This window comes from Athene cunicularia, assembly GCF_003259725.1.
Source record: "Athene cunicularia isolate RWA chromosome 8 unlocalized genomic scaffold, athCun1 chr8_part1, whole genome shotgun sequence".
NCBI lineage: Eukaryota > Metazoa > Chordata > Aves > Strigiformes > Strigidae > Athene > Athene cunicularia.
This window is the reverse complement of record NW_020799109.1, coordinates 27,365,695-27,389,251: the sequence shown is the minus strand read 5'-3', so window position 1 is coordinate 27,389,251 and position 23,557 is coordinate 27,365,695. Positions and strand designations below refer to the sequence as shown.

Below are 23,557 nucleotides of genomic sequence, written 5' to 3'. Positions count from 1 at the left end.
GGTAGCAGAGGGGTCTGGGGCTCCTTCCTTGCTCCCTGGGCCAAGGAGGTGAAGCAGGAGGTGAGGAGCCCTGGCTGGGGTCCGTGCCCGCAGCCTGTTTCGATGCTTGGGGGGGGCTCATGTACCCGTGTACCCGCTGGCTTGGGTCATGGGGGAACCCATCTGACATGGATGGGGTGCTGAGCAGGGGGCTGCCATGAGCCAGGGGGGGTCTCGGTGCGGAGGAGCAGGCGGTGGCAGGTGCAGACAAAACCTTCTCCCAGCCGATTTGTTCCCACTCCTTGCAAACCTCGGTCCAGGTGTGCCCTTCACCCCTCCCCTCTCACCTCTCACCCAGCCCTCTGTGGGCTCTTCCCGCGCTGGGGAACTAATGAACGGTTTGAGGTTTCTACGGGACTTTTTCAAAGGTAATGTCTGGTCTCGAAGGTCCACCTCGGCACGCCCAGGCTGGGTTTGGGCAGCAACGAGTCCCTGCAGGTTTCCAAGGGCCCTGCTTGGGGTTATGGCTGGTCAGGATCTCTGGGAACCGGGGTTGGGGTGTCCCGTTGGGCAGCCCGGGGTGAGCACTGCCACCCAGGTTGCAGAAAATGCCGGCGGCAGAGGTGGGAGCGAGGGTTGATCCCCTGCCTCGGTACCTCCCTGCCGCTTTCCGAGGAGCCTGCCTTGGCCCACTTTGCCCCTGCGTGGCGGTGCCCAGCTGGGAGCCTCCTGGGGTACAACCTGACCCCCCCCTGCCCCCGGGGTGGGCATCCTTGGGGTGAGCATCCTTGGGACTCTGCTGCAGGCTCGGGGTGGCTCTGGAGACAGATTCAGCACTCCAGCCCAAGCTGCCTCCTGGGGCCTGGTGGGCCACAACAGGGTCCAGCTGGCCTGGCCTGGTGCTGCCTGCCCCCCTCCCTGCCCGTCTCCCTCCAGTGGCCCAGGGTCCAGCCCCTGCTGCCTCAGCATGTTTGTTTCATGGAGAAATTCCAAAGGGCCCTAATGGTGCCTGAGCGTTTGAGGCATTGGTGCTTTCATTCCTTTCCGGCCATCTCCAAGTAAACACGGAGAAATAGGAATTTGCTGTCTTCCTCCTTTAAATAAATCTATTTGTGTGTGGGTGGGAAGGGCTCGGCCCCTTGGATGTCTTTCCTTGTGTGAATCTTTTCCTTTTTAAGCAGAAAATAGCATGTCCAGCCAGCCAGCTGGGCACTGGCCCGGGGTCAGAGTTGCTCTGGGGACGAGCCTGCCCTGCATGCGGGAGGCTGGGGCCAGGCTCAAGGACCCCCACCTCGTTGCCAGGAGGAGGCCAGGCTGTGCCAGGAGGTGAAGTGCCAGCCCCCAATAGTGCCTGTGCTCTTTCTCTCGCCCCATGTCCCAGGGAACTTGTGGGTCTCTTGGGGATACCTTCTGGGAGGGGGGATGACACAGTGCTGTACCCCGTGCCCCCAGCTGCGTTCTGTCTCTGTCTCCCCAGATGGGTTTCTGTAGGTGTAGTGGTCCATGCTGAGGTGTCTGCTGCTTCTTGGCTTCCCTATTCCTGCCCTGCTGGGGTACACCTTACCCTGCAGACAGGGAGGAGGCAGGTGCCTGGCAGCAGGGGAGTGGCAGCCCCCATCGCACACCCTGTGGCCCCTAAGAGAGACCAAGGCATGAGTTGAAATGGGAGCAAGCCAAAAACCTCTCTGTACTTGGAGCTTAGGTAGGCAGGAGCGTGTCCTTGCTGATGCCTTGAGCTTTTCCTTGAGGAACCACCCAGGCTCTCGCAGAATAGACCTGGGTCCGTTTATTTAGCGCATAGAAACTGGACGCAACCTCTGAGCCATCTTTCCAGGACGCAGCTCCCAGAGTTTCCCGCCAACAGATTGCGTGGTTTGGTGGGAAGGCGTTGCGAGCGCCGCGCCTGGGGTTTGGGATTGCTTCTGAATTCCTCGGCTGGCCCAAAGCTTAACGAGGAGGTGATTCATAAAGCCCCGCTTGTTTGGGAGCGCTTCTCGCCTGTGCTGAATGAACACTGGCAACTATAACTTCTCGAATGCCTGGGATTGCAGCCGTGGGTCATGTGTGAGAAATGCCACTGCGTCCCGTTCCCGGCCCCGTGCAGTGTCTGAGCGGCTGACCAACGCCAACAGTCGTGGGTACTGATGGAAAACTCATTTCCAGCCTGCCTGTTGCTTCATGCTCCCTGGAAAAATCCAGCGGGCTCCTCCCTGTGCAGTCAGGAGGATGTAGGCGTTTCCTGAGCTACAGAATGAGCTTTTTTCCTTTAAAAAGCACAGGGAAATATAAAAATAGTTTTCTGGCTTTTTTTCTATGTTTTTTTTTAAAGCAGGCTGAGGTCTGTGACATTGTTTCCAGGAGCGACTGGGGCTAACTTTCCTGCTCTGGGGAGGCTGGAGGGATGAAGTGAATGTTTAACTGAGGAGGCAGCGCTGCAGACGGCTGCGGGGGCCAGTTCCCACCCCGCGCTGGCAGGTGGCGGCGGGTTGGGTTGGGGTTGGGGTTGGGTTATCTCTTCTGGCAGGAAGCGCCAGAGGGACCAGGGTCGCCTGAAGCTAATCAGCCTCACATTTCCCCAGCTCCCTTTTGAATCTCTAGCCTTAAATGAGTTTTGCAGGGTCGTCAGGAGCCCTGGCCAAGCCTTTCTGCCTCCCATCCTCTCTTCCCAGGGAACTGTGGGGGATTGTGGCGGCAGGGGGTTTCCTGTTTTTCCATCCCAAGCTCAAGGCAGGCAAAAACCCCAGGGATGTGTCAAGCACACATGCACTGGGGTGTGCTGGTGGGTGGCTTTCGGGGAGCTCTCAGCATGTGCTGGGGTGTCTGAGGACTGGTGGGAGGCTGCTGTGCTGTTTGTTTGGGAAGGGGCATCCTAAAAGCAAGTGAGACTCCCCCCAGTAGCCCTGGGGCTTGTCCTGGCTGTGTCTGCAGCTGGAGCAGCAAAACTGCTCTCTGGGGACGGTTTGCCAGTGGGGTGCCAGAGGGGGATTAAGGACACAGACATATCCAGCTGGGAATCAAGGAGGGTCCAAACCTAGCGTGCTTGGAGGGGCTGACAACAGATATTTTGACCCACTGTCGCGCTGGTGTCCCAAGCATGCTGGAGGAGAGGAGTGCAGCAAGATGTGGGGTGCAGCGAGGTGTGGGGTGCTCTCCTTGCACAGCACCATGCCGGTGGGTCAGCCCTGCCGAAAATCAAGCTGCAGAAACTGCTCTGCAATTAATAAGTAACCTCTGTCCTTGGCTCTGGGCACTGGCTGTTGGGACACAGTGTCGGGGCAGGAGAGGCGGGAGGGCTTTATTTCGATTACAGCCGTCCCTAACAAAGGAAGTGACTCTTCAAGTGCAGCCGGCGTAGCAAACTGCACGTCAGCCTCGGCATGGCCCCTGGCTTGCCAGCACGAAGGCTGGCTGGGCTCCTTGGGTAACTGCCTGCTCCGATGTCTCGGGGCGGCTGCTCTCGGAGTGTGCGTGGACCTTGCAGAATGGTAACTAAGGATGCGCCAGTTCCCTGCTCCCCATGCAGGGCCCTGCCAGGGCGGGGATGCCTCTGTGGGAAGCTGAAGGATGGGCTGATTAGCATTAGCTTTTCCCTCAGGAAAATATCATGAGCTATAGAAAATTATCTGTGGGAGGGCACAATGGAATGGTGTGAGGTCTCACGCACTTGTGAAGTGCACGTTTTGCTGGAGCTCCTGCACGGTGAGGAGCCAGCACCTCACGTGTGTGTTCATGGGCAGTTGCCTGCCATGCAGGGGTCTGGGACTCATCTGCTGTGGGACACAGGGATCCGTGTGGATGTGCCTGCAGGGCTTGTGCCAGGAGTTTGTGTTGGCGCCCAGGTGCTCTGCTGTCCCTGTGCCACCAGGCTGCTCCTGGGGCTGTGGGTGCCGGAGGCTTGGGGCTGGCAGGCAGCTCTCTGCAAGCCCAGCTGGTCCTGAGTGACTCTACTGGGTGCCTAGTTTGTGGAGCTGCACTCATGTCGCAGGTCTCAGACAGAGCTCCTTGTCTTCCTGTCCTCCCTCTCTGTCCATGGCAGGAGCACAGGGATGGGGAGAGGTGATAGTACTGGAAAGGAAAGGCAAGGGAAGGTGGAGCAGGAACACCCAAGTGAGAGGTAATGGAAAATCTGTCACTGCAATGTTGCAATCAAATATGGAGCCTGGATTGTGTTCTGTGGTGCCACTTTGGGCTGCTGTGGGGTGGTGGTACCCATCTCTCCTGCCAGTGAGCTGGGAGGCCCTGAAGCAGCCAGAGAAGTGAGGATGGGGGACAGGTCCTGGCATGCAGATGGGGAGAGCCCTCTCCCACCAGCCTGCCATACACCTGCTGGTGGGGAGCACTGGTGCTGCTGTCCCCAGGGGGTCCTGAGCATCCTTACCCTCTGCTGTCTCGTTCACACTGTGTTGCCCACAGCCCTGGGCCAAACCCTGCTTGGATCTGGTTGTGCCCCATGGCTGTGTGGACCCAGGAGGGTGGGAAGGTGAGGAGCTGTGGGGCTGGAGGGGCACTTAGATGGGCTTGGCTGCTCCAGCATGGCTCTGAGTCCTGCTCTTGCTGACACAGGCCAGGAAACCATCTCATCCTCCCAGTGCTGCCCACCAGAGATGGTATCTCAGATGGAGGAACACTGTACTCTGAACCAGCAATTGCCCAGAGAGGGGTTTTGCTCCTTTGCCTTGGCCCTCTGCTGGCTGCTCTGCCCCTCGCCATGCAGTGGGGTGGAAGGAGGCCTGCAGGCTGGCTGAGGGTCCTGCCTGCAACACTTTGCATGTGGATCTGCACTGCAGCAGGACAGCAGCTGATTTCTTGGGCTCAGCCCTGGGTGAACCCAGTGCCTGGCAAGAAACACTGCTGACCCTCTCCCAGCACACCATGGTCAAGCTGCCTGCCCTCAGAGCCGGAGAGATGCATCCCGTGCAGATGCTACGTGATGAAGTAAGCAGCCCCGTGGAAAATGGAGAGAGACTTGCTGGAGGCTGCCCTGGCCCCATGAACCAGAGCAGGAGGTTGAAGGCTCATGGCCAGGAAAGTGCCTGCAGTAGGTGAGGTTTTGTTGGCAGAGAGGCAGGAAGAGACAGGGTGGATGGGAGCCACACCATGCTTTAGGGCTGTGGCTGGAAATCAGACAACCCTCTCTTGCGCCCGAGTGGCTCAGCTATGTAGGGGCTTGGGTCCTAAGGAAAACATCACCTTTCCGCTTGGCTGGAAGGAGGCCCGAGGAAGTGGGACACCCTGCCTGGGGTATTCCTTGTTCCCCCCTCGGCTGCGCTCCCCAGTGAGGATGTACTGAGTTGGCTTTGTTGTGCACTTGGAGGGAGCCCAGCAAGCGAGTGGCTTGGGGCCGGAGGGCTTGCCTTGCCTTGCTGTGAAGGAGCTAAATATATATGTCTTGGCCACAAAATCACAGCGTAGCATAATGGTCGGCACCAGCTGTGTGACGGGGAGAGGAGCTGCCTGGCCATGCCCAAGAAGGGCAGGAAGGGATGGGGTGGGGGATGTGGGAAGGCAGCTCAGACCCTTCCCGGGGGACATACGGGGCACCACTGCTGGCGGTATGGCATGGCATGGCATGGCATGGCATGAAATCCTCAAACCATCTCTGCCTTTTCTGTCTCCTGGCTGCACTGTGAGAGGCTGGGGAGGGGACAAGCTGCCGGCTCTGCCTGGGCTCTCAGCTTTGTTTCCAGCTATTTACCAGGCTCCTTTCCCTGTGCTTAGCTCTCTTATTCATTCCTTTGTGCCTGTGACTGCTTTGAAGTGCATCTGTGATCGGTCTGACAGCATCCCTCTCCTCCAGGGATGCCTGTCGCTGAGTTCCTGTGGGGATTTGCCATCTTTGTCACCGGTCTGGGCTTTGTCAGTCCTTTCCTGCATCCTCCCAGGGCTGCAGTGGGATGGATGGGGCACAGCCCAGCCCTTTGCAGAGACGCAGCTGCTGCTCCAGTTGCTTTTGCTGAATAAGCCTCCGGCTGGAAGCAGCACTGACGTCAGACCTTGGAAATACCTGTAACAAGGCCCCAGAGCTGGCTTGGCACAGCCCCCAGTGCTGAGGCTTCGAGGAGGGATGCTCCCTTCCCACCCCATAAAAATGCACCCACCTCTGGCCCACGCCAGCTGCCTTGCCTGGGCACGGCGGGTAATTAAGGGGTGAGCCGCGTTGTCTCCAGGGTGGGGCTGCCACAGAGCCGTGGGGAGCAGACTGCCTCAGCAGTCCCCTTGGGTGCTTTCCTGCTCCTGACCTCTGATTTTCCTTGGCTCTAGCAGTGTCCCTCATCAGCGTGGGCTGCACCCCCTGAATGGTGCAAATCCACCCCACAACTATGTCCTGCAGCTGGCCATGTACCTGGCTATGCCTCCACCTCTCCTCCCCAGGGGCTTTTCCTCTAGGAGAGAGGTTTATTATCCATGGGTACCTGGTGCCCACGATGGCGAGGCAGGTGACCCAGGGCAGGGAAACCCCCAAGTTACACATAGTTGGCAGAATCTGAATTCCTGCAGCCAATACCCTTAACTCTGCCCTTCTCAAGGTGCTGCGTGGCTAGTTTAAATTTGTCAGGCTTGAGGGGACCATCTTGCCACGGGCTGTGTGTAGGTGTGGGATCCAGCAAGTGGTGCAGGACACATGTGTGCTCGGTGCGATGCTGACAGGACACGGGCTCTGGCCCGTCCCTTCCCAGCATGTCAGGACATGGCATTCAGTATCAGAGGCTGGGTGCAGTGTGATGTCTGGCTGAGCAAAGCCTGTGCCAGAGCCCCATGCCATCCCACGCTCCCTGCATGGAGCTGGATGGAGCCTGGGAGCTGCTTTGCCCAGGCTGCTCTTCCAGTGCTGATGGTGGGGTGCCCCCCTGGAGTTAGGGGATGTGAAGTGAGGGGTGGCCCCAGAAGCTGCTTGGGGATCTCTGCTGTAGCAGGACCATGTGACCAGAGACTTCTCTGGAGCTGATGCAACAGTGGAGCAGATGTGACCCCGTGACAGGAAATCTGGGCGCTGGTGCTTTCCCTCTGCAGTGATTTATGGGGCAGCACGACCACGGGCGGGACGCGGCTGCTCTGGAAATGGGCTGGGGTGGCTCCAAGCTGCTTCCTCTGCTCAGCATGAACAATGCTGCCTGGAAAGCTGCCCTCACTGTGCCGGCCGTGGCCCCTGGGAACCCTTCTTTGCAGCCAGAGGATGCCTGACCAACCTTTGTGTCACACTTGCACCCGCAGGCAAGGGGCTGCCCCTACCGTTCCCGGGCTGTCCCCATGCCCTGGGAGCAGGATGGTGTACCGGGCCACATCCTCCCTCCTGCCTTGTCCCCTGCCAGGGGCTGCGGGTGCCAGGAAGGTCCCTCTTGTTTTGCACAGTCCGAGGGGTGCCTTGGTGGGGGGGTGCATTTATCAGGGAGCAGCAAGGATTTACAGATGCCTGAAATATTACGGTGGGGGGGACATCGCAGGGGCATCTCATTTTGTGGGGGGCAGGAAGGAGCTGGCGTGGGATGTGACCGGCTGTAATTGCAATGGCCTCTGGAAAACATCCGCTGGGAGTTTCCTCCTTGCTTTCTACCCGAGACCACAATGTCGCTGGGCCCGGGCAGCGGGGGGAGCCGGGGGGTGACGCAGCCGAAGTGCAGCCTGGCCTGGCTGTGCATCTGCTGTGACAAAGCCGAGTGAGCGGCTCTTTGGCCCCAAGCCCCTGGCTCAGCTTTCAGCCCATCACGCTCTGTTTCCCTCCCTGGCCGTCCCAGGGAAGCACCCGTTCCTGCTGGGGGGAGCTGGAGGGATGCAGGGCTCCAGTGACAGCCCCAAGGCAGCGAGGTGCTGAGACCTCTAGACCTCTGTGTCCCTCTTGCTTTTGGGGAGTGCTTGTGGGGCTGGGGGCTGTGTGCCCTGGGGCTGGTCCTCTGCCCCCAGGGGTGGCTGAGGGCTGCAGAGGAAGGGGAGGACAGGGGCAGGCCCTGACCCCTTCCCCATGGGCTGCCTGCTGCAAGGGGCTGGGGGGCACAAGCCCCCGTGAGTCCCTGGGCTCAGGGTCCAGCAGGGATTTTCCCTGGCAGGTTTGAGCAGGCAGGCACAGACCCCAGCTGCGGTGGGGCATCCCTTCACCCTGCTGTCCGCTCCCACCTGGCGTTTGGTCCAACAGCCTGGACTCGTGTGTGTAATCACTGGGAGGTTGGTTCAGAGCTGCTTCCCACTGATGCTGGTCCCCCAGGCCCATCCTCCACCTGCTTGCTTGGCGATGCTCTTGGGGCTCTCCCCTGCACCCCAGTGTGATGGCTCTGGCTCTGCCCCCTCATGCTGCCCTCCTCTGCCACCAGCCACCTCACTCTCCACGAGGGCTGATTTTTTGGGTGGTGATGGCAGTTGTTTCGGCTTATCTTGGCCCTGTGGCGTGCCCCGGATGCAGCTGTTTGCCTTGGGAGGAGAGTGGCTCTGGAAGCCAGGAAGTGCCTCTGGGGAGCTCTTGACCCCCATCTCGACCTGATGCAAACAGGTGACATTTGCTGAGGTCCCTGGGGGGAAAAATGTTTGGGAAACCCGCCGTCACGTAGGAGGTCTTCTTGTAAACCAGGGCTGGGCTCTGGTTGTGCTTTTATTTGCTCGTTAAATATTTTATTTGGCTCTTCTGATTTAGTTTTACAGTGGCTTTAGTGCGATCATGCTGTTTTCCAGCTGTCTCTGCACATGTGCAGGGCAGAGGGAGGGTGAAAAGGAATCAGTGGGGGGCATGGGACAGCAGCCGGCCCCTCCGGGAGCTGGGAGGGTCAGTGTGAGGCTGGGGTTGCAGGATGAGGACTGGCAGCCTGTGCTAAGTCCTGGTGTGCTCCTGGAGACATACAGCTTGGGGCCAGCTGGAGGTGGTGCGTTCATAACTGGTCTCAAACCATTTTGTTTCCCTGAATTTTCCCACTGATGCTTTGAAACTGTTTTCAGCGCCAGCAGTGGGTTGCTCTGCAGGTTCATGGTGCTCTGGGGCAATGCAGGGATCGTGCCCACGTACCCGTCTGCACGTCGCTCCTGCTCCCGGGCTGTGGGTGGGGGGTAGCATCTGCACGCCCATGAGATGGGTATTTTCTGGGGTCAAGCATCCGTTCTTGGTGATGCTGGAGGCTGTCTGCCATCCTGTCCTCCTGGCTGGAGGCAGGTGGGTGTCCTGGGAGCAGCACCGGGGGCTGGAACTGCGGCCAAGGTTCCTGGGGAGCCCAAGAGGTTGGGTGTGCAATGGGGGAGGCATGACTAAATGGGTGGGGTGGGCATGGTAACACTAAAAGTTTGAATTGCGAGCAGGGTCATTCTGGGTACCGTGATGGGTAAAAATAGATGAAGAGAGTAGAAAGGAAAATGCTACTGTTGCTGGATGGGTGCATGAGAAAGGGTGTCTGTACAATGGGAGGGGGTCAGAGGCTGGGGGGACCTGAACAGCCCCAGGGACCCTGCAGGCTGCAGCAGGGTGGTCCCTGATTAGCACAGCATTCTGATGAGCAGCCCCCCTCGAGTGCAGCCCCCCATGGTGCCTGGCTCCTGTCTTCCCCCAGTCTTTAGCGGGTGCTGGGCAGTTGCTCACCCATCTTGTATTCCCTGCAGCTGAGAAGGTGTCCTCCCTGGGCAAGGACTGGCACAAGTTCTGCCTGAAGTGTGAGCGCTGCAACAAGACCCTGACCCCAGGTGGGCACGCTGAGGTAAGAGCCGCTGAGGCAAAGGGGTGGGGGAGCTGTGCTGCCTTGCCAACGTGGTGTGGTGGGCTCTCCAGGGCTCTCCAGCACGCCAGGGACGGGGAGTCCCAGGAATTGGGCTGGAGCAAGTACCCAATGCTATGTGGATGGGCTCTCCCTGTGGAATGAAAGCCCAGGAGTGCACACTGTGGCTTCAAATGCTGCTGCTGCTGTGACCCGTGGTGCTCAGGAGCTCTCGTGCAGTCCTGGGCAAGCCATAGAGGGGTGCTGGCCCCATGTGTGATGCCCCAGCTGTGCCACCCTGGCATGGGCTCCCAGGCAGCCTGTGGTGGGGCTCAGCGAGCCCAGGCAGGCACTTGAAGCAGCTCCATGCACCGGGCAGGCTTGCTTGGGCATTGCACTGGCTTTGAAGGCATGCAGGTGCTGAGAGCCTGTATATACAAAAACACCAAAAATCATGGATGCACTGGTTGCCATGGTGATGCTAGCTCAGCACTGGTGCTTTCAGTGCCCCGAGGCTTATGCTGGAGTGCAATGCCACAGTGGCTGCCCAGCTCTTGGGTGTGAGAGGGTGCTGTGCCGGCAGTGGCAGGTGCTTGGGCCTGGGAGCAACTGTGTTCCTCTTGTGGGATGCCCCAGCGTGACAGCTGGTGCCCTGGGTTTTGCACAGCGCCTGTCATGCCAGAGTGTCACCAGCTCTTTAGCATGGTTTCAGCATGGGACACAGCTGGGGAGCAGGTGGTGGCAACAGGGATGGCTGTGCTGGTTGTTACCAGCCCGTGGGGGAGTGGGGCTGGTCCTGCTGGGGAGGATGGGGCTGCGCAAGTGGATCTGTGCTTTGGGCTGGGTTAAGCCCGGGGGATTTGCTGCTTCTCCATATAAGGCCAGATTCTGCTTCCGTGGGGGATGGCAGCCAAGCCCCCACTGACTGTGCTGAAGGCAGGATTTGGCCCTTCTTTGCTTTTTCTCCTTCCTTTCAAGCCAGCATGTCCAGCCGGGTTGGAAAGGTGGTGCAGGGAGACCAGCTAACTGTTTACTCTCCCCTCTGGCATGGTAACACTGCAAGTACACTGTTATTTATGCCTTGCAATATTTTGCAGCAGCCTATTGCCAGCCCACTGCCTCCTCACTGCCCCAGCCTTGTCCCCGGCTGTTCCGAGCCCTCGCCTTTGGCACGGCACTGCTCAGAGAGGCGAGGGAAGGGACATGGCTCCTGCTCAGCTACCGCCCTGCCTGTTTTGGGCAAGGTGTCCTTGCCTTGCAGTGGAGGGGTTGTAGGGTAGTAGCATGGGGCACGAAACAGGGCTGAGATGCTGAATAGAGCTGAGCAGGTGATGGAGTGGGTTTGTGCCTGAGGACACGGGCCCCCTGCCCCAGCCACAAACACTCTTGCTTTTCTCTTGGACTTGGTTCCTGCTGGCCCATGAGAAACGACTGTGGGGAGTTCTGGGGCTTATCCCCCGCTTCATGCCTTCCTGTGATAATTGCCCCCGGCCGATAACAGGGCCAATAGCAGCTGGGCTGGGACCAGTGCCCGCCTGGGGCCGCTGATCTCAGGCTAAGGCAAGGGGGGAGGTGGAGGGGAGGAAGGCAAAGCTGGGTGAAAGCCACAGTGCTCTGTGCACCTAATAACGGCCTGACAGCACACAGGTTGCTTGATGGGCAAAGCAATGCCTCACTGGGTCCTGGTGGCCCGCTGCTGGATTGGGGCTCAGAGGTGCCTCAGCTGAGCTGCTGCAGGGTGCTGGTGCTCCAGCGATATGGAGTGCACAGAGCAGCCAGGGTGTTTGATGCAGGCACAATCCTTGAGTGCTCAGGTTGGGTTAGGCTGTTGCTGGAAGACCTGCAGGCTGAGGGTGTCCAGTGGGTGCATTTTGCGGTGTAGGCACGGCCACGGTGGTCTCTGAACATTGGTGGGGATGGAAATGATCCCAAGGGAACCGCAGTTGCCATTTGGCATCCTAACACTCCCCTTTCTCCACAGCACGATGGGAAGCCCTTCTGCCACAAGCCCTGCTACGCCACGTTGTTTGGCCCCAAAGGTACGTCCATGCTCTCTCTGTGCCTATGTGGCCATGCCCAGGGCTGCAGGAGGGGCCGGGTGCCCCCATCCCTGCTGGTGACCAGCTGTGGCCCTGAAACCACCCCAGGAGCCAGGCTAACATGGGCTGAGCACCAAGCCAGTGATTTGCAGTCCCAACCGTGCCATCCCCTTGTGCAGAGGTCGAAGGAGGGAGATTGGAGGGAGGGAGGGATCTGTCCTGACAGCTGTTTGGTTTTTTTTTTTTTTTTCACTTGGAAAACAAATTCCTGTTCAAACAGAAGGTGGAGTCACTCTCCTATCCCAAACATGGTTGGAGAAAGCCCGGGTCAGGAGAAAGCAGGCTGGTGCCAAGATGCATCAGTGTTTGGTGTTTGCAGTGGCCCTGTGGCTCAGTGGGGCTGGGGGAGATGGGACAAGGGGCTGGGAAGAGGATGGAGATCCCAGGTGCTCCCAGGCCACCACAACCTCTCTATGCCCCACTGCAGGGGTGAACATTGGTGGGGCTGGGTCCTACATCTATGAGAAGCCGCAGATCGAGGGGCAGACCGCTCCAGGACCCATCGAGCACCCGGTGAAGGTGGAGGAGAGGAAGGTTAACACCGCACCTCCCAAGGGACCCAGCAAAGGTGAGGGACAGGGCAGGACAGGCAGCCCAGCCCTCTGCCATGGTGTTCAACCCGTCCAGAGCCACTGCATTTGGCGATGCTATGGGGTGCAGGGTGTGTGCAGGGAGTCCTCCACACCGTGTGTCCTGGCTGACATGTCCCTCCATTTTCCACACCCATGCCTTCTCTCCTTCCAGCCTCCAGCGTCACCACCTTCACTGGAGAGCCCAACATGTGCCCACGCTGTGGCAAGAGAGTCTACTTTGGTAAGGTGGCAAGTGGGCAGTGGGTGTATGCCTTGGGGTGGCACAGCCCCATGGTGCTGGGGCTCTGTGCAGGAGCCTTGGGGCATGCCAGGGGGATGGGAGGGAGGTTTTGGCTCAGAGATAGGGTCACGGGCACAGAGGGATGTGCCCATGGAATCTGCAGGAATGGGTCCTCTTAAAGGAGCTCCTGGATGCAGGGCTTCATCTGGATCGTGTCCCCTGTTGTGACCTCCAAGGTGGGTGGCATGGGCTTAATAGCTGTCCTCGACCAACCTCTGTCACCTACAAGGCAGCAGAGGGCTGGGGGAGATGCGGGAGGCTGGGGTGCACAGGCCTGTCTCAGGATTTTGTGTGCAGAGGTGATGTCCCTATGGGGTGTGTTCCCCCTCGGCATGTGTGGAGGGGGGGCAGTGTGACCCTCTCTCCTTGTCCCCCCTCTAGCTGAGAAGGTGACTTCACTGGGGAAGGACTGGCACCGTCCCTGCCTACGCTGCGAGCGCTGCAGCAAGACGCTGACCCCGGGGGGCCACGCCGAGGTAAGGATGTCCTAGCCCCAAGAGCCCAGGGCAGTGCAGGGGGGGGGCATGCAAGCGGGGCAGGGCTGCTGGGCTGGGCTGTGCCGCGCTGGTTGGGCAGCCCCTCCCTTTGCAAGAGGGTAGGACAGGGCTGGCAGGAGCAGCTCCCCGGCCTGGGGGAGCACTGGGGATGCTGAGTGTCTGCAAGGGATGAGCAGAGCGGGAGAGGTGCCCAGCCAGGGGGATGTGTCCTGGGGACTGGCCTTTCCCCAGCCCCCTGCCCTGGGTGACGTGCTTCTTTCTCTGCCCCGCACAGCACGATGGACAGCCATACTGCCACAAGCCCTGCTACGGGATCCTCTTCGGGCCAAAGGGTGAGTGCCTGGGGGCACGTAGGATGGGGAGATGGTGTGGGGATACCCAACCCACCTGGGCTGCCACTTTCCATGCTCATGCCACCACCCAGAGGGGACATCTCTATGGAGCATGCCACCTTCTCGCCCGGCTTCTCACCCTCCTGTGTCTCCCCCCCCATGTAGGTGTCAACACTGGAGCTGTGGGAAGCTACATCTACGACAAAGACCCCGAGGTGAAGAACCAGCCGTAGATAGCATCCCTCTGCCAGCCCGCCTGCCCGCTCTGTGCCCCTGTACTAACCTGCTCGCAGCCAGAGCAGACCTCACCAGGCTGGCCACAGAGCTGTGCTCTCTCTGCTGTCTCTACTCCGGGCAGGACAGCCCTGTCCCCTGGGTTATATATCATAGTCTCTAATATAAGCTTCAGTGTTTAAAGGCAAAGGTAGAAGGTGTCTCTGGTGGTTCCCAACGCGCTCTGCCCTTCCTAGCCCTCCCACCAGCCCCCTGAGTATGGGAGGCAGCGCGACAGGGGTGGGAATGTCACTGTGTGCAGGGGTGGCTGGTGGCCCCTGAGGGGTTGAGAGCAAGAGGAAGGTGGTGGCAGAAGTCCTGCCATGGGAGGGTGCTCCATGCTGCCCCCCCCACATGGAGGGCAATGGAGCCGGGCAGGCATCCTGTAGCTCTTGGGGAGGGGGGCTAGTGGTCAGGGCACCCATCCCTGTTCCTCACCAGCTGCTGGCAGCACTGCCCTTCTTCTTGGCCCTTCTTGGGCTCCATGCCCTGGCTCTTACTCTCCCCAGGGCCTGTGGCCAACCCCAGCCACCATTGGGGTTGCAGGATCAGGCATCACACTGCATCCCCATCCTTGCCTGCCCAGGGCATCCCTGTACGTGTACCGGGGCAGGTGCCCAACCTGCTCTGCTGGCTGGTTTGGGTTGGTGGCCCCCCCAGCCTGGTCTCCCATGGCTGGGGGTGCATCTGGTGGCCACAGCCCTGGGGGAGTAGGCTGGTCCCCACCTTTGGAGGGCAGAGCGCATTGGGCTGGTGGCTCAGTGGTGGGATGCCCACCTGCTTCCCAGAGCCGGAGGTTTCTCATTGTTGTTATTTATAAGCAGTTGTACATGTGCCCCTTGCTTTGGAGAATGACACGTGACCCCCAGTCTCACCTGTCCCCCCCGCACACTCCCAGCCCCACTGCTGCCCAGGAGGCCAGGGAGGGGGCTGGTGCAGGGGAGCCTCCAGGGCGGCAAGCCCTGGGGTGCCAGCACCCTGCTCTCCCCAGTCTCCCTGCGCAGTTGCAGGGCTGACTTTTGTTATTTGCTGACAATAAAGGTTTTGAGAGATGTGTTGAGTGGCTCAGCTCTGATCAGAGGCAGGGGAAGCTGTGCATGCCTTGCAGCATTCCTCTGCTCCTGGGACAGTGTGGGGATCCTGCTGCTGTGGTCCTGCCCCGACTGGCTCTTCCTGGGGCAAGATGGAGCAGCCTTAACCCCAGCTGCTCAGGCCATGGGTGCAGCACAAGCCATGGCTGATCCCCAGGCTGTGAGCAGGACGGGATGGGATGGGATGGGATGGGATGGGATGGGATGGGATGGGCTGTTCCCCCCAGCCTGGGCTTGCTGAGTAGGTGCAGTGCCTGAGCAGGGCTGCGGGTGGGAAAGCCCAGCCTGGCAGCCGCAGGGCAGGAATGCAGTGTGGGGGGCATGGGCAACCCCCCCTCTGAAACCCCTGGGAGCTGCCATGTCCCTGGCCAGAAACCAGGCCCACTGCCAGGCATGGTTTTAGACATCCAGCTATTCCCCCTAGGAGCTCAGCATCTGGAAAGCAAGGCATGGAGGCTGGGGCTGCCAAGGCAAACACTGGCTCTGGGAACTGCTGCTCCAGCTTGTCCCCTCTGACAGGTTCTTGCGAGAGCCCCCTTGGGCTGCCTGCTGGCTGGGCCCCCTGGGGACTCGGGCACCCTGCCTGCCCTGTTTGCTGGGGAAAACAGGGACCTGGTGCCCCTGCAATGTCTTGCATCCTTATAGCAGCCTCAGCCCTGGAGCTGCTCCACCACCATGAAGCAGAGGGGTGGGTGGATGCCAGCCACAGCCCCCAGCCTTGCTCCTCACCCAGGCAGGGCTAGGAAACGCAGCAGGCGCTGCACGACAGGAACACTGGCTCTGCCCATGCACTGCACCTGCAGGCAGCGTTTGGCCACGGTGGCATCCCCTAGGCTCAGGCAGCTGCAGAGCAGCAGGCTCAGGAGCTGCTGGTTTTCCCTCTCCCCGCAGCGATCCCAGCGGCACACAGACTTTTCCCAGACACGGAGGGCTTGGCAGCATGTTTCCCGGGCTGGGCAATGGGCTGTGTGTTTGTGTTTTGGTGGGGTTTCTATAGAGACTTGACCCCTCTGATGCTTTTGGGAGCAAGGCTGCTGGGTAAATCAGAGCAGTGTCACACAGCCACCTCCTTCCCTGACCCGCAGCAGAGAGCTGGGACTTCGCAGCCAAACTTTGCAGAGTTTACCCTATGTAGCAGCAGCGGTGCTGGGGTGGGGGTCCCCATCACCCATCTGGGATCTGGTGCAGCTGCCAGCAAAGCCCTTGGCACAAATCCAGCTCTTGTTGCAACACTTATTTATTATCATTAATTAACTAGGTTAACATGCCAGCCTTTTTGCTAGATTGTTGCAATCCCCTGCAGCAGAGGGTTTCCCCGATAGATTGCACAGGCTGATTTTCCTCCCCACGGCCTTGCCTGAAGCTCAGCAGCAGGTTTGCTCTCCCCAGCACCCACCTGGCCCCATGCCCTGCACCCATTCTGTCTCGGCAGCCCTAACAGCGTCCTCACCATGGGCACTGGCCCCCTGATGTGGGGGCCAAGAAGCTGGCTCCCCCTGAGCGCGGCTGGGTAGGATGCTCACTGCAGTGGTGAGCTGGGCACAGTCAAGGCCTCATCTGAGACCAAAAGCATGGCCATGGTGGGATGGGAAGGTACTGGCTAAGCCTGTACTGAAACAGTGAGGAAGGCAGTTTGGGGTAGCAGCGATGGGAGGGGATGCCCCCAGGGCTCATATGTGGGTTATTCTGAGTGTGAAGGGGTATGGGACAGGGTGGGTACAGCACCCCAGCTGCTGCTCGCTCCCACATGGTGACCACAAAACACAAGATTTTATTTTGGTTTGGGGATGGATTTTTTTTTTCCCCTTCCATTATTTTTGGTTTACATTTTCTTTTCCCCATGAGAGTTTTGCTGGGGGAATGCAATGAAATTAAAAATAGATGAAATTCAGCTCTGCTGCGCAAGGGGTTGCTGGGAAGCCAACATCCATCACAGCTTCCTGCTACCCCAAAGGGCACAACTCGGCTACTCAGGCTCCAGGTGGGTGATGTCCCTTCACTGTCCCCCCACCCTGATGCGGTGGGGTGACTGTGACTGGGCACCCCTCGTGGCAGAAGGTGGCCCCCCAGGTGCAGCAGATACCCACAGGGTGGGTGTTAAGACCAGGAAACTGAAGGATATAGCAGGGATTTGGCATGCCATGTGGGGTTATCTGTGTATGCCGAGGGGTTGGGGCTGTCCCTGCTCTGCTGGATTGGTGTGGGGACCAAGGCGCCAACACAGTAGAGTGGCACTTTGATAGAGCAGAGAAGGCAGCTCTGGCCTCTAATCCTTGGTACATTTTTGTATTTATTTTTGGGAGGCCTATGTGAGCTGAAAATGCTCCTTTACTTGAGTCTCAGAAAATATTCTTCCCCTTGGGAACATAAAATATTTTATATTTTTTCAACTCAGACTTACTAGTGGGATAAAAAAGTTGGAGGGCTCTGGTGATTACAGATATGCTCTCCAGGGTATGGAGGAAAATAGAGAACAAAGTGGATGCAGCTTTGCTTGGAAATCCCCCAAGCCCTGTGAACTTGTCCTGGGCAATTACCCTTGCTGGCTCCCAGCTTTCCTGGGAGCCAGCAGAGCTCTGCAGGGAGCTGTGTCTTGCAAGTCCTCACTGGGCCACGATGTGCCAGTGGTCAGCCTGTTTTAAGGGCAGTCCAGGTGATGAGTGCCAGCCCGGGTATCCACGAGAAGCAGGATTGTCACCTAGTGGTTCTTCTCAACAGAAGGCTGAGGGCGCCCGTGCCACCAGAGACAGGCCTGCATCGCTCGCGCTGTCAATAGTGAGTCAGGAAAGGGACTGGTGAATGTACAAAGGCTGTGGCATGGCAGGCTGCACACATGGAAAACACCAGGGAGGGACTTGCCAGGAGTAGGAATGACGAGGGTGGCCCTGTGCTACAACATCTGAGCTAGTCCATGCAGGAAAGGGAGATGCAGCCATCGTGGTGCGGAGGGGGTCCTGAAATGCAGGGAGGTGGCAGGACAGCATGGCTGTGGCTGGCAGCACGGCTCTGACATGCCAGTGGCTGGAGCAGCAGAGCTGGGCAGCGAAGCAGACCCATTTAAAGCATTTGCTGGGAAGTCAATAAATAGGAGCCAAAAGGGATGAAGTGCTGGAAGATGTGATTTAAGATAACGATATTAAAAGTGACACAGTAAGCACAGCTTGCTTCCATGAGGGCCAAGAACCATCTCCAATACTCCCTTAAGTCAGTGGTGTGGCTCTAGCAGGCCTCCCGGGCTTTGGCTTGGCCCCAGGGGGAGGTTTAAGTACTGGGTGTAGATACTGGAGAGGGTGTAGGAGAGCAGGCAGGGATGAAGGGGAAGGAATGGCATGAAACTAAGCAGAGGAGCGTTTGGGCTGTAAATCTCCCTGCCAGTGCAGCACACTGGGCTGTTGCGCAGGGAGAGCTGCTGGTGCAGGCTCTGGCCATACCCCTCAGCGGTTCCCCAGCCTGTTGCTGCCTGGGGGCATCTACGATGGAATTTCCCCTCTCGGGATGCTCTGCAGCAGCTGCCCTGGGGGCTTTGGGGACTCCTTGACTACCCTGGGACTGCTTGCTGGGGAAGGAATACCTGTGCTGGTGGGATGGAGGTGTGCACACTGCTAGTGGGTGTGAAAACCTGCAGCTCCTCCTCTCACTTTCCTCTCTCTTGCTCTGTCCTGACCCTCCTTCTTGCTTGGGTAAGGCAGAGTGGAGCAGCTATATTTATCTCCTCTCCCTGTGCCGCCACCATGGCATGACTATGCCAAGCTGCGTGCTGACAGAGAGAGCAAACACCTCTGCACCCCTTCCCTTTCACCTCACCTCCAGTGGATGTTTAACCGGGGATAAAAGGTGTGGTGTCAACAGCCTGGACCCAGCCCAGGGCAAATGGTGCTGCCAGGCGAGCGCCCCATGCCAGGGCAGGGCTGGGGAGGGGATCCCTGGCACTGGTCCCCTGCCAGCAGTGCCCACGCTCCCCACCAGTCCCTAGCACGGGTGTGAATCTCTCTGGCAGGCAAAGATGATGCCTCATGGGTGCTGGACAGCTTCCCAAAGCAGCAGGCGTTGCTTCCTCAATGATCCTGGCTGGATTCGATAGCCACAACAGAAACAGGAGGGACTGTGCCAGGAAAATGCACCAAACCCTCCCCGGCAGGATTTAGCCAGGAGGTTTCCTTGTGCTGCTCCTAATGGAAAGCTTGCAGAAAAGAGCAGATGATAGTGGAGACTTTGGCCAGACCATACGCAGGGAGACTGAGAGAACAGTTCCTGGATGAAATCAGAAGAGATTTTCCATGTAGCTGGGACTTGGATGGGCTGGAAAGGCGAGTGAGGGCTACCACCCTCTTCTGTCCCATGGATGGAAATCCCATACGGATAGCTGGTGGGGCCCTGCACAGGCAGCCCCACACTCTCCCAGCAGCAGGGCTCACCCCATCCTCGCCAAGTCCCTGTGCCAGAGCAGCGTCTCGCTGAGCTGGGAGCTGCCCCAGTGCTCCTGTGTTTGCTATTGCTCTTGCAGTGTAATATTAACTGCGTGATAATCATTCACACCCTGGCTCTTGAGGTTGAGAGCTGACCTGACAAGTGACTGTTGCTGGCAGCCAGCTGCCTTAACCTGTCTGGAAAAGTTTTTACAGTTTTTGCTAGAAACAGCTGTGTGATTGCCTGTGTCCACAGCAGGACGGAGTCTGCACCGCATCCAGGAGGGCAGCAAACAGACGTTGGTGCAGCAGTGAGCGTGTTTTGCAGGCTCAAACCCTGTGGGGTTTTACAGCAGCAGTGTCACTGTGGGCAGGTGTGCTGGGCTCCCCTGCCAACATCCCCCCCAGGTGGCCCTTTCCAATCCCCTCCCCAAGCCCCCCCACTCCCACACCGCCTTTCCTGCTGCCGTCCTGTTCTCAATTACTCCCAGCGTTGGCTGCCTGTCAGCTTTATGAAGACGTACCCCAGAGTTTTTCCTTAGGGTGTAATTTGCCCTGACAGCTGCCTTCGTGCTGTTGTTTTCCTGGCCAGCCATTAATGGGATTAGCTGCGTATAAATCTGGAGGTGATGGAAGGCAAGGGGAAAGGGGCGGGGGCACCAGCCCCCTGCTGGGATGTACCCTGTGCCACTTTGCAGCACCACAGTGTCGGCATCTTGTGGGTCTTTTGAAGGGTTCACACATCGGGCAGCTCCCCCCAGCCTCTGCTGGGCTTTTTTAAAGTCACCCTATAATTTTCTTGTCAAATTAGAGTCACATGAGGAGATGGGCAGGGCATATTTTACAACAAATTGTCTTGGCTGCGTGGGCCCTTGATTTGCATAAGTGCAGGCTGAAATATGGCCAGGGAAGGAGATTTTGCAGGACTCAAGTTGTGCAAGTGCTGGGAAAATGCTGGACCAGGGTGCCACCAGCCCCTGAGCCGTGCCTTCACCACTGCATCGTCTCCCCGCTGTGCAAGTGTATTGGGGGGCTGTGACATGAGAAGTGTGGGAGCCCCTGTCCTGCTCCAGTGGTGGGGGGCAGGAGGGGAGATGGGAGCTGCTGCCCTGGCAGATGGGCTGGCATGCTACATGGAAAGAGCTGTTTTTTCTTGCTGTGTTAACAAAACAAACCCAACTCAGCTTATGTCACCCGCTCTGCCTGCTAACATGCTGGTGACTTTTCCAGTCATTACTCCAGTAATCACCAGGGCCAAGTTGCTCAAGGGGGATATTGGGCAGGCAGTGTGTGCCCACAGCTCCGGTGTGGCCGAGAGCTCTCACTTTACAACCCTGCCCCAAGAGCTCAGGAAACTTGGGTAGTCCTTGGGGGCTGCAAGGACCTTGCACCAAATATGCCACAGATGGACCTGGGGAAGCTGGCGATGGCTTTTGCCGATGCTCACTAAGGGACTGCAGAGGGGACCCTGCCCATAATAAGATCACCCAAACAAACAAATGGGACAGCCCAGATTTTTCCGAAGGCTGTTGCTATGACATTGGGGAGCGCTGGTGCCTGATGCTCTGGTATGGAGCCTCACCCACAAATTCCTATCAGAGGGCACAGACAGCTGAGGCATGCTCTGCTCTAATGGTAAAATTAGCTGGAACAAGGTCTCCAGATAAGATAACGCTGTGGTTTGCTGAGGAGGCTGTTCTCCATTGGTGTTGGCTGGATTGTTTTCCCTGGCAGGCAATGAACCTCACTTTGAAGTGATGCTCCAGCTGGGACCTGGCCTTGCTGAAGACACCACCCCTGCCCCTCTCCTGCTGCTCCCTGGAGCCGTCTCTGCCCAGCACCAGAGCTTGCCTTCTTCCTGCCCTTGCCCATGTCCATGGGCAAGGCGCCATGGGCAGTGTCCCACTGCAGAGAGACAAGCTGGCTGCTGCTCACTGCTGCTCTGAAACGGCTCACAGATGTTGCGTCATGGTTTTGGCTCCTGGGAGGACCCTGAGTGGCAGAAGGAGCGGTGACTCCAAACGCTGGGCTGCTGTAGTGTTTCCAGACAGCTCCCTCCAGCACAGGCTAATGGGGGCTCAGTTTATTGCTCTGCCACAGTGTGCTGATGGGTTTCGTACACCGGCATTAGGAGTGTTTATGGACTTGCTCCCTGTAAAATGAGCAAGAGGCCACATCCCACAGGCTCCCGAGATGCTGCTGTACTCCAGGAGCACCTGCAGCCCTCCCTCCCTCCTGCTAGGGGCTTCTGACAGATGGCTTCACTGTGCTGCCCTGCTGCTGTGCGTGCCCACCAATTGGTGGGACGAGAGCAGGGTAGAGACAATGAGCAGGATGCACATATGGCCCCAGTGGGGCATAGAAACCAGGGCTACTGACCCATGGCAACCTGTACCCTGATACGGGCTCTCTGCAATTCCCATAGGTTTGCACGGTGCACGACATGCTGATGCTGACACCATGCTTTGGCTTGCCCCTTCATGAAGCAGGCCGGTGGTAGCCCAGGGTGTGCACAGCCCCACAGCAGGGTTGGCTGGACTAAACCACGGGGGCTGGGAGGGTGGCTGCCAGGCATAAAACCCCGTGCAGGCAGGGCTGGCAGGTAGCAATGTGTGGCTTGGCGGCGCCTACTTTGTGAGAGCTGCCGCTGGTTTTGTGCCCGCTCTGTTGTGTGAACAGTCTCCAGTAAGTGGGTAGGGGAAGCGAGGGGAGGGGTCGGCTGGGCTCTGCTGCAGCTGGGTCAGTCGGTGTGCAGTGCCGGTGCCATGTGGGGACACAGGCTGCCCTGGCCGGGACAGGAGTGCTCCTGCCGCAGGCTGAGTGGTCCGTGGGGACCAGCCATGGGGCTGAGCCAGCCAGAGGAGACCTGAGAGAGGCCAATTTTCAGCTGCCCGCCAGCACAAAACCTGCCTTAAAAGGGAGTGCAGCTGAAGGTGGCTGTCCTAGCCGGGCAGTGGCCTCAAAGCAGCCTGGCACCATGTAGGGGGGAAGCAGGGCCACCTGGGAGAGGGGAGAGGACATGCACTGTCCCTCTTATTTCATCATGGTGCCTGCATGCACCATCCATGGTGCAGGGAGGGGGTCCTGGTCCAGGGAAAGCAGCTGGGCACTCATGGGGTGCTGTGGCTCGGTGCAGGGGGACGTGGTGTGGCTGAAATATGGTGCTTGAATGTGCGTGGTGCTTCAGGGCGGGAAGGACAGGGAGGAGTCAGGGTGTGCCAGCAGCCTGCACAGGGCACCTCTCTCCTCCCATGCTGTAAAGAAATGTCTCAGTGTTACTCACGCCTTAGCCAGTAGCAGGCATCCCAGCCATGTCCCTTGCAGCAGCGTGCCGGAGGTGCTCCTCAGCCCACCGTGGGGCTGTCAGCACACGGGGTGAGCCTGGGACCACGGGCAGCAGCGGGGAGCAGCAGCGGGATGAGGGCTCCCTCTGGGAAGGGAGGCTGGAGCCAGCCTGGGTCGTAATCCCAGCAACCCCAGCTGAACCATGAACTGCGCTCCCAGGCTCGGCTTGCTCCGGTGTCAGCCGGGCCCTGTTTGTGTGGCAGGAGGGCGAGGGGTGCCCTGCATTTCGGGAGGCAGACACTAGGCGTCCTGGTGCTGCGTTTCACAAGCCCTCATGACCTTTGCAGCACAGCAACGTGCCCTGGGGAGGATTGTTTCATACAAAACAGACCTTTGGATAGGCTTTTCATTTCCTTCGCAGCCAAACACAAAGGAACAGTGAGTCCTCGCTCCAAACAAAATGACAACAGTCAAGTGACACAGATGGGCTGGCTCTCTGGGTGAGCGGAGCCCCATCCCACACCCATGCTATTCCCGAGATCCTGCAGAGGGAGATTACAGCCCTCCTGCTTCATCTTGTACCCCAAACTTCTCCATGGGCAGGAGATGCTGCCCCAGGGTCAACCTTCACGGTCCCTGGGCAGAAACAGATCTGTGCTCGGAGAGGGTGAGCCCCGGTGGTCAGTGCCCCGTGAATCTCTATCTGGGAGCGTGGTTAATGGAAAGGTGCCAATCACACCTCCAGCCCGACTCAGAGGGGTTCTTGCCCACCAGTACAGCACAAGCTTGGGCAGGGAGCAGTCAGGGAACAGGCAGAGAGCCAGGGTGCAGCGTCTTGGGGTGCAGCATGTGGGGTGTGCAGGGGCTGTGGGGGGCAGTGGATATAGGGGTGTGAGGGGCATAGGGGTGCAAGGGGTGTACGGTGCAACTGGTGTAGGGCTGCAGGATGCAAAGGGCACGGGGGTGCAAGGGGTGCAAGGGGTGCAGGAAGTGCAGGTGGAGGGGTGCAGGGGGCAGGGGGTTCAGGGGTGCAAGGGGCAGGGGGTGCAGGGGGTGTAGG

At 58.9% G+C, this 23,557-nt stretch overlaps 1 protein-coding gene across 1 annotated transcript; it reads left to right on the top strand.

Annotated features, from left to right (window-relative positions):
- The first annotated feature begins 8,677 nt into the window (after positions 1-8,677).
- On the top strand, positions 8,678-14,767 carry CRIP2 (cysteine rich protein 2). Its single transcript, XM_026854266.1, is given in 9 exon segments — positions 8,678-8,838; positions 8,840-8,922; positions 9,550-9,644; positions 11,623-11,680; positions 12,168-12,308; positions 12,485-12,553; positions 12,995-13,089; positions 13,385-13,442; positions 13,608-14,767. Coding segments are annotated over 9 exon segments (813 nt in total). The 5' UTR covers positions 8,678-8,692; the 3' UTR covers positions 13,676-14,767.
- The last annotated feature ends 8,790 nt before the right edge of the window (positions 14,768-23,557 follow it).